This window comes from Condylura cristata, unplaced genomic scaffold, assembly GCF_000260355.1.
Source record: "Condylura cristata isolate star-nosed mole 26May11 unplaced genomic scaffold, ConCri1.0 scaffold00033, whole genome shotgun sequence".
Lineage (NCBI taxonomy): Eukaryota > Metazoa > Chordata > Mammalia > Eulipotyphla > Talpidae > Condylura > Condylura cristata.
In genome coordinates this window covers 16,728,512-16,738,816 of record NW_004567134.1, presented here as the reverse complement: position 1 = coordinate 16,738,816, position 10,305 = coordinate 16,728,512, and the positions used below count along the sequence as shown (strand labels likewise).

Here is a 10,305-nt window from a genome sequence, read left to right as displayed (position 1 = left end):
CGCGCCGCGCCTGCTGTGGCTGTTCTGAGTCGCTGGGCCGCCGATCTGGCGAGAGCGGTGGAGCCCGCCTCTAGCGCCGCCCACCTCCCGGCTCCCCAAAACGGCGATTTGCGGTAGTTTCGACCTCCATGCCCATCCATGGAGCCCAGCGCCTGGCGTGTAGTGGGCATTCAGGGATCCGCAGTTGTTAGGAGTAGGCGTTCAGCTAGTCGTGTTTAAACATGTAAAATCACCGTTCACACCACGGGAAGATCGCTTATTAACGCGAGTTAATTACAGGCCTGGAGGTTTGGCGTTCTCGCGTCTTCCAGCATTTCTGGGAGGGACAAGTATTAACGTCCGTTTTGCAGATGAGGGGATTGAGGACTGGGAGAATGAATTTAATTGGGATTAGTAACCTGTTACTGTGGGGGCACGGATTCAAACCCATGTTTCCCTGATACTCCAAAGCCCCCTGTTTTTACCGCTGGTTGTAAGCGTACATGCAGAAGTTTGCACTAGCAGCTCCCGCCTGGGCGTTGTGCACGTTCACTGTGAAATGGCTCCTGGCAACATCAGTGACCTAAACTAAACATGGCTGTTGTGGAAACCTGTCTCCTTTTCTTCCATGGTACAGCTGTGCTCTGCGCACGTTTATTCAAACCTTTTATCTCTGATCAGCAGCGGCTCAGGTGTATTGACTGTCTGCTGCCTTGCCCTTTCAGCCGTCCAATAGTTGCAGTGTGAAATGATAGCGTCTGAGCTTTGTCTCTTCTTCGTTTACAGAGATTCTACCAGGGATTTGGAAGTACTGCCAACATGTCTGATGTGCAAGAAGCCACTAACCAGTTCCTGGATGTGAACCTTCATGAAAGCCAGAGCTCAGTCCAGGTGACAGATAGTGGTCCCACGAGTGAGTCAGAGCAGCTCCACGTTACTATTGGAGCGACTGTACCAACTGGATTTGAGCAAACAGCTGCAGATGAAGTGAGAGAGAAATTGGGATCATCGTGCAAAATCAGCAAAGAACGGGGCAAGATCTACTTTGACATTTCAGTGGAAAGTCTGGCTCAGGTTTGAATAAAGCAGTATTTTAAATCGTTTTCTGTTTTAAAGATTTATTTATTTATGCATACAGAACTGGGGTATAGGCCAGAGGTACAAGAACAGTGAGAGGCTTCACCAGAGACAGAGTGGGGAACAGAACAGGCAGATCCACGAAGTCCACTGCTGAGGGGGGCGGTGGGCGGGTCAGGAGAGGTCCGCGGCGCCATGTGGGTCTGCTCCCTGCCAGGGGTCGGTCGCACTGAAGGGGCTGCAGCCAGCTTGCAGCGCTGCATCTTAACCCATTGCGTCACCAGGGAGGGCCTAAAATTGTTTTCTAAGTGGGTCTTTTACGGTGTCTTTGGTTTAAGGACCCCCACTAGAATCTTTTGCTTTTCTTTTCTCTGCTCCAAATCCGGTGATGTTAAAGTATTGGCTGCTGGTTCATAAGTTTGATGAACAGGTTTGCTATGCTTTTAGAAGTGATGCAAAAACCTCCTGAAATGAATTCACCAGAAAGAATCCTGCGAATATCCTAGGTGAATAAAGAAATCCTGAGTATTTGTTACAGATCTCTGAATTTAATAACTTCCATATCTAGGTAAACTTTTTAAAAAATCTGTCAAAGAATTTCTTGCTCAGAAGTAATTGCGAGTTACCGAAGCTGAGAAGCGAAGGGCAGCAGACACCCATCCCGCTGCAGTCACAGCGAGGTTGTGTCAGTTGGGGTATGTGTTGCGTCTAAGCAACGTGAGGGCAGGAGTTTTTCTTTTCCCCCCAGCCAGTATCTCTCAAGCTCTTAGTGTTGGCATGTTGTAGGATGAATAGGTAAAATACTTTCTAGGGAGTATTTTAGTTACGAACAACCTTTGCAAAGATAGGCTCTGTTTGACTTTGTCCCTTTGTCTGCAGAGGTCGGTTCCATGACCTGTCTGGATACCAAAATACTCAAGTCCTCTAAAATGGGCTCGTATTTATAATTGTCTACATGTATTCTCTCATGTACTAAGATTGCTTATGCCTCGTACAATGTAAATATTATGTAATAGTTCTTATACTGTATTGTTTAGGGACCAGTGATGGAGAACAGTGTCTGTATGTGTTCATTATACACCTAGCCATCACAGGATTGACTAGCTTTGTCTTTTTTTTTTTTAAAGATTTACTTAGTTATGCATACAAGTGCTGGGGTATAGGCCAGAGGTGCGACAGGGTGAGAGGGTTCACCAGGGACAAAGTTGGGAACAGAAAAGGCAGATCCACTGAAATCCCCTGCTGCGGGGAGCAGTGGGAAGACAGGAGCGGTCTGCTGCGCCCTGGCTGGGGATTGAACTCATGCTGCAGCGGCTGCGGACACCTCACAGTGCTGAGCCTCAACCCCTTGTGCCACCAGGGAGGCCCCCACCTAGCTATTTTTGATGCTTGGTGGTTTGAGTTCACCAATGCAGGACCTACTGGGTGAACGGCGCACGGGATTGTCCTTGCTAACTACTGAACTTGGATTGAGTCATTTGTCCAGGGCCCCTCAGCTGGCAGTCACTGTGCTCCAGCCCAGGCCCTGCTCTCACCCAGAGTGTGCGGCTCCCCGGAGCCCACGCGTGAGAGACAGGGCAGCCCCACCGCAGTGTCGCCTCGCTCCCTTCCTCCCCACTCATACTGGCCACTCATAGGTTAAGCTTCTGTCTTTCCAGCTTTTCTTCCTTTTGGGGGAGAATGGAAGCTGATGGGTAACCCTAAAGATGGAAGGCGAGGAAGATGGGGAGATTTTAGGTTTTAGTAGCTTTAAATCTTTGTGCCTGGTTTTTATATATAAATATTGACTGTGATTCAGAAGTTTTTCCTTAATAGTTTTGTTCCTCCTCAGGTTCACTGTCTGCGATCAGTCGATAACTTATTTGTGGTGGTTCAGGAATTTAAAGATTACCATTTCAAGGAAACAAAGGTAAGCTGTCCCTAACTTGGTGTCTGAGTTCAGCCACGTTCTCCAAAGAGTGTTTCTGCTTTTCAGATTCTGTCTTATCATTTGGTATTGCTACTGCTTTTGGGAAAGAAGGCTGGGAGGCTTTTAGAATAAAATGCAGAGGTTTGTTGACAATCTAGCCCAAAAGTTTTTTAAAAAATCGTTTTGAAGCACATCCAGATTTATAAGAGGTAAAATAAATTGCTTGACTCCTTTACAAAAGAGAAGTATCTTAGATTAGCTTTGCTGGTATATATGGGTCCAAAATAGACGCGGTTCCAGACTGTGAACCAGAGCAAGTGACAGTTTGTGTCATCTACAAATAACACTTTCTCTCACCATTCTGCTTTTGCCTGCTTTCTTCTCTAACTTCATTTTTGAAAGAAAGCCAAAGTAATATCTGAATACTCTTTCAGTTGTTAGGACAACAGCTTTGCCTCCAACTTGTATTTAGCATCTGATTCCTAAATATTCAGACACTGCTTAAGCTGCAGGTTGAAAATAGACTGCAGTAAGCCTTTAGTGTTTTTCCACATTGTTTTTGGTCAGGGTTCCAGACCAAATGCTTGAAAACTTTTCTTTCAGTTTTATTGCCTATCTTAGAAGTAATATTTTTAAAACAGCTACGGTGTGATGCTAAATTCTTTTTTTTGTCTCTGTGTCAACAAGTTGATTTCCAAGACCTAACTCAAAAACCTATTGAAATGATAGGAACCCACAGCCTAGAAAAATGAAACCAGATCCAAAAGAATTCAGACTGAAGATAGATTGAATTATATTAACTGAAAATGTTACTTTCCACACTATTATTATAGATTTCTGATAGTTGTGGCCAACTGAATCACACCTGTGAAACTAGTAAATAACAGGCAGGCTACTGAAAATTTTTCTAAGTATTTCACAGTGTTATCAGCTAGTTCTATACTTCATTAAATGTTAACAGACATGTAGCAAAACAAGACCAACATGCTCCACTTTAAATTTGTACTGCTAACTTACTAGAGCATAATTAATACCTTTTTGAAATTCTTGCATTTTGCCATCCCGCAGCTGCATTACTTGGGCTTTTGGGTCTGTAGGTGAATTTGAGATGGTGGAGTGGTTCTGTGTGAGCCAGCCTTTCAGAGTTGCCTTGTAAGTAACTACACATGGGCACCTGTAGAAACCCTAAAAGGTGGGCAGTAGGGATTAAGGTAAACTTATAGTCTGTGCAGGGGAAACTTCCTGTTGATGAAGAGTTGTTAAGTACACCACACTACCTGGCATTCAGTTGCACGGTACTCTAGGAAACCTAATTTTTAAACAAAGGCTTCTTTCATTCTCTTGAACATTGATTTTATTCCTCGTTGCATTACACTTTCCCACGTCGTACATAAAATCTGTTAGTTGAAACAGTCTATTGGGTTTTCTTATTTTTAAGAAGTCATGCAGTAGCATGAATGTCTTAGCCTGACTTTTTCTAAAAAGGCTAATAACCCATCTGAGTTTGAAAACTAGTTAATACACGAACTTACAGCAAGACTGTAAAGACCAAAAGCATACTCGGTGAAAGCTCAGTGCGTACTCCTCTCTCACGCCATTCAGTGCCCCCGGAAGTGGCAACTACTGCCTTCAAGAGCTGTTTTCTAAATATGCATACTTTACTCCCTTACACAGACGGAGCATTACGTGTGCTGTTCTGCTCTCCCTCCTGGCCATCACACCAGTGTCGTCCTTGGAGACGAGCCATCAGAATCAGTCTGTGCGAGGGCTAGGGTTTTCCACTCTTGCTACAGCTGTGACACAGCGTCTAGCTTATGTACAGGCATATACATCCCTTTTCTGTTGCTAGGATAGCTTATCCTGTTTATTGACCAGACACTGATGGTCTTAGCTCCATCAGTTCAGGCTATACATCTTGCTTACAAATGTCTCCATATTCTTTGTTTCCTTTGCTCTTTCCATATGCCTGTGGTCTCTGATAGCTTGGAAAGTTTGGACTGTTCTCTAGCTGTTACTTTGCAGCTCCAGCATGGTCAGATCTTAACTGTTTACACAGCAGTTTTAAAACTACTAAGCACTGGTAAAGTGGACATATTTAACTTCTCCTTTCCTCCCAGTTCTGTTTTGCTTAGTGTCAGCCCTTACGCCCTTGTATTTTATTTAGTAGCTTACCATCTAGCGTTTGCCCTCCAGCTATAAAAGTAGAGGTTATCGACTTGCTTGCTTACTTCCCAGCTTTCCCTTTCTCTTCCAGCTCCATGCCAGTTTGTAACATTGACACTGTTTTGTAGTCCTGTTTTCATTTTAGTCCTGCAATAAAGTAGAACATAGGTCTACTACCTGCTGGCTGTCAGAGATTTTCTTTTTCTCTCTTGCATGGTAGGAGTTTGGGAATATTTGTCTTTCATCTTTATATTTAATTAATAGTTTGGGTATGAAGTTTGGCATCATGCTTTGCTTCCTTTAGGAATATGTGAATGGTGCTGTCATCTAGCGTTAGTGGTTGCCTTGGGGCACCTACTTGAAATTTCAAGGCCATTCTGATATTTTCCCCTTCATGTGTTGCTTTCCCCCGTATTTTTGTTCAGCACTTACATGATTTTTTAAGACTCCTTGAAGTCCACCAGACTATGTCACTGTTAATAATTTGTCAGAATATGTTAGTCTATAGAGATTGACAGCCATTTGCTTTTTTAGAAATTTTCGAGAATTTTTCTATTATGGTTTCACTGTTTAAAATGTCTTCTGAGATGCCACTTACACATGTAGAATCTCTTGACGCTCATGTACTCTGGTCTTTATTTACCTTTTTGCACATTTCCATTGTTATTTACTTTGCATTGTTCCACACTCTGTTTCCAGCAGTGTTTTATGTGATCCAGTTCTTTTTTTTTTTTTTTTTTTTTAAGATTTATTTATGCATACAGAGCTGGGGTACAGGCCAGAGGTGCAGGGGTGGTGAGAGTATTTAGAGAGAGAGTAGGGAGCAGGACTGATTGACCAAGTATGCTGCTGAGGGGAGCAGTGGGCAGGTCAGGAGAGGTCTGCAGCGCCATGTGGATCATCTCCGGGGCAGGGATCGAACTTGTGCTGAAGTGGCTTTAGCTTCTCAGTGCTGTGTTTTAACCCGCTGCGCCACTGGGGAGGGCCTGTGATAAAATTCTTACCGTACTTTTTCTTGGAAGAGTTAAACTCCTGTTCTGGCTCACCTCATCTTCCTGCTTTTATGTCTTTGCATTGAGCTCTTAGTTTACAAAGGCATTTCCTCATACCTTCAACTGCTTGAGGTTTTTTCCTGTACATTTCTTTTACTTAAAAAGAAATAGTTAATATGTATACACAGCATAAAGCTCAAAAGGAAGTCAGTCAGGGAGCAGTCCGTTGCCCTTCCCTTTCTTCCCCACTTCCTCTCTATGGAGGTAAGCTCTGCTAGCAGTTTATTACTCCTAATTTAATCTTGCAGCCCAATTTCAGATCTACCATCTTGTCTTTGTATGTATCTTCGATTTCAGTGAGATTTTAATTTTCTTACTCACAGGCATTACTTTATTCTTTTGTTCTGCACCTCCATTACGCCCACCATAACAATTAATGTAGTCTCCAGGCAAAAGAAATGATTAAAATGAATGGATTTCATTCTTTGTCCTTTACAGGAAGAAGTTCTAAAGGATTTCGAAGAGTTGGCTGGGAAACTTCCATGGTCAGATTCTTTAAAAGTGTGGAAAATGAATACAAGTTTCAAGAAAAAAAAAATTAAGCGTAAAAAGATAAATCAGAATTCAAGTAAAGGGAAGACTGGTAATGGGCAAGGAGACAAAGTAGATGAGAGTGGTGTTAAAAAAGAATTCGCTAACAATTCCTTAGATTCACATATCTTAGACTATTACGAAAATCCAGCCATCAAAGAAGAGGTGTCAACGCTAGTAGGTGATGCTTTGGTGTCTTGCAAAGATGAGGCTAATAAAGGCTCAAAAGAAGAAGCTGATTCTGAAACGCTAAAATTTAGAGTCACATGCAACAGGGCTGGAGACAAGCATTGCTTTACTTCAAATGAGGCTGCAAGAGATTTTGGGGGTGCTGTTCAAGATTATTTTAAGTGGAAGGCCGACATGACCAACTTTGATGTGGAGGTAGGTACAGACTGATGATGGTTCCAGAGGGCCGTGTTTGTGAATATGTGGATTTTCAGACTAACCCAGCCTGTGGACAGTTAAAACCGCAGCCATAGAGCCAATAGACTGCGGTCAACAAAAGTGTGTGCTCTTGAAACATTTAGGTCTGGAACCGGGTTTTGACCCCACAACTCTGAGACTTTGGGTGAGATCTGCCTGAGCTCTGTCCCACGTGGAGCCAGTGACGGCGGACACCTTCAGGTGTCGCCTGACGCTTCAGTGAGATGACATCTGAATTCCTCGGTCCGGTATCTGCATATACTAAGTGCCTATAGGTGGCAGCCACCGAGACTTGACTTTTGTGACTTCTGAGCTAATACTTCTTACTGTGTTATGTGGACTTAGTGGATCAGAGTTAAGATTATAAAATCAACCATAATTAAAACAGTTGTTTTCTGTGTTATGATGATGGAGTTTTGCTACTAGGAAAAAAAAAATACATTTTTAACAAACCTTGACCTCCTAAGATCAGGGTCTCACTCGTCCGAGTGCCAACTTTCCCCTTTCTTAGATTCTGCATGGTGCTTAAGCCAGGAGCCGCTCGTTAGCCTGACTGCCCTCAGTCTTCCGTTCACACATGGGCCACACAGACTTGGCGCTCAGTCTCCTGCAGGTTATCGGCCCTGGCAGCTGACCTTTTTATCAGGGAGTCGTTTTCTGTTGCTACAGGACATGTGAAACTGGGGGAAACACTCACTCTCTGTATCTTCTTTGGCATATAAAATCAGAAGGACACTTTGCATTTCTTTTTGTCTCTTACAGCTATTGTGAGAGACTTGGTTAACTAGGACAGTGATGTCCAGAAGCCACAAATGAGTTTAGAGCACGGACGCCAGGGCCAAACTGTTCAGCTCCCACTCTGCCACTGACAGGCTGTGTGATATTTGGCAAATAAGCTGATGCCTGTGTGCCTTAGCTTCCTCCTCTGTGAGAGGATAGCACCTGTGGATGTGAAGTGAGGTAGTGGCTCCGCAGTGTACACTGGGCCCGTAGCTTGCCTGTGGGAGTGCTGTGTAAATGTGACAGCTGCTGCTGCTGAGGTGAGGAAACTAGGTGGGAGCTGGAGAACATATTTTAATACTACTTTTTATTTGAATCGTTCCTATTTAACCATGCTTTAGAAAACTAACTGGAACAAAACATTATTTCACAGACGTAGCTGAGTCAAGTTGAAAAACGCTAGTTAAGAAAAAAATACTCTTCCCTTCTACTGTATACAGATAAACTTTTCCGTGAGTCTTCCCCAAGATCAATGGATTTGCCTAAACATGGATTAAAAATATAACAGGATAGTTACTTATTTTGACCCACCCTTTAAGTTTCCTGGTCAGCACTTTTAAAAGCTTTCTTCAAGTTGAAAGTGCTGTATAACATTAGCGACAAGACTTGGAACAAAACATTTTGTCTTGGGAAGGAGACTTAGGTGCAGGTGAGCGGCTGGTCAGCCTACGCGAACGGCGTGGCGAGAACTCAGGCTATGCTGTGCCCTGGCACTCCTGTGTGCCTGAAATTTTCTCCCAGACAGTTAAAGAAGATTTTGCTTGCTTATTAACAAATTACACACCTTCAAAATAAAGATCCTGGGGATACCTGTTTCGAGCTCATGTATAAATATACCAGGTTTCAAACTATATTCTCTTTAATTTCACTTACATGAACTTCTGAAAAAAGGAACCTTATGTATGGTGGTTGTCAGGTGAATGATTACTCCAGGTGACTGCTGACTGCGTGGGGGCGAGGGAATGCTGGGTGCCGGGTGCTGCGTGTGCCGTCAGTAGGTGCTGGTGGCACAGTCTGTGTTGTAAAGATTCTCCGTGCTGCTCCCTTCAGACTTGTGTACATAGCTGCATGCAAACTGCACCTCGCCAGTGAAATGAGACTCCCAATCTAAGAATGTTTTGAACAACCCTAAACTCAAGTGTCTTGTTTCACTCTATTACAGGTTCTTCTGAATATCCACGAGCATGACATCATTGTGGGCATCGCGCTGACAGAGGAGAGTCTCCACCGGAGGAATATCACGCATTTCGGCCCAACGACTCTCCGCTCCACCCTCGCCTATGGGATGCTGAGGTTAGAGAAAGGGCCCCAAGAGCTCAATGAAGCGGCTCTTCGGTTTGAATTTTGCCTTGAAAATACTTTGCTTCTTGAGGAGGTGCGATGGAATTTTAGTGCCTGAAGAACAGGATAAAAAACTATTGGTCTATTTCTTTCCCTTCTGCCCAATATTGATTGCTGTGAGCATGAAAATCACTAAATTACTATCCAAGCTTTCTGATTTATAAAGGGAAGGACCGTGCTCCTCTGCCTCTTGAACAGGACTGCCACCTGTCACAGTGGGAGGGCTGTCCTGTGTGTTATCAGACAGAAGAGTTGGTTTTCTCTTTCTAGAGCAGGAAAGCAAATGAAACCAGAGAGATTTTCAGTCTGTTTAATGTGTAAGTGAATACAGAGGTTCACTTGTATTTTTTACATTTTATCTTCACAGCAATCCAGGTTTCATTCTAATATGTACCACCTTTCCAGGAGCAAGACTTGGATTTCTTTGTCCTCTGCTCCCTTTTATTGGTTCTTCTATTTGGACGAGCTTAGCTTTTCTGGTTTTTATTTTCAGACTGAAAAATGGGTTTGATGTGAGACTGAAGGATTAAATGCAGAGTAAGAACCAATTACAGTCCCTGCATCTCCTGGTCATCAGTTATATAAACGTGCAAGATAGAACAATGGAGAAAGGCCGTGTCCAAGAAAGGCATTCTTTTTTTTTCTTTTTTTTTTTTTTTTTTTTGCTTCCAGTCTTTAAACATGATTGGAAACCTGTCCGTTCAGTAACAATAGAAAACTGGGTTCATTTGATTGAAGATGAGCTCCTAGTCTTCTTTTAACACATTTTTTAAAATCTGCCGGGCACTATGGTGGTAACCAGGGAAACGAGAGTTTTATGGGGTCAACTCTTAGAAACCTTAGAAACCTGAGTAAGCTAGTTTAAGGCTCCAAAAGTGATGACTTGTGGGAGATTTACTGGAAAGGTACTGGGAAAATCACAGGAAATCTGAAAGCCATGACTCAAGAAGGGAAGGAAGCAGAGCTGGAGAACCCGAAACCGAGCTGTCACTTTGGTCTCTTTTGGGAGCTCTGGGCTCTCCTCTCTGTTCATCTGTGCACTTGGCT

General features: G+C 43.3%; 1 protein-coding gene across 2 annotated transcripts in view; it reads left to right on the top strand.

Moving 5' to 3' along the window:
- The first annotated feature begins 8 nt into the window (after positions 1-8).
- Positions 9-10,305, top strand: part of THUMPD3 (THUMP domain containing 3) — a 17,743-nt gene continuing 7,446 nt past the window's right edge. Inside the window, exons 1-5 of one of the 2 annotated variants that reach the window (XM_004692394.2) lie at positions 9-610; positions 766-1,053; positions 2,888-2,965; positions 6,619-7,095; positions 9,080-9,210. In XM_004692394.2, the coding sequence (XP_004692451.2) occupies positions 608-610; positions 766-1,053; positions 2,888-2,965; positions 6,619-7,095; positions 9,080-9,210 (977 nt within the window). In that variant the 5' untranslated portion in view covers positions 9-607. The remainder of the gene's footprint in view (positions 611-765; positions 1,054-2,887; positions 2,966-6,618; positions 7,096-9,079; positions 9,211-10,305) is intronic. The other variant, XM_012732168.1, reaches the window with a different exon arrangement.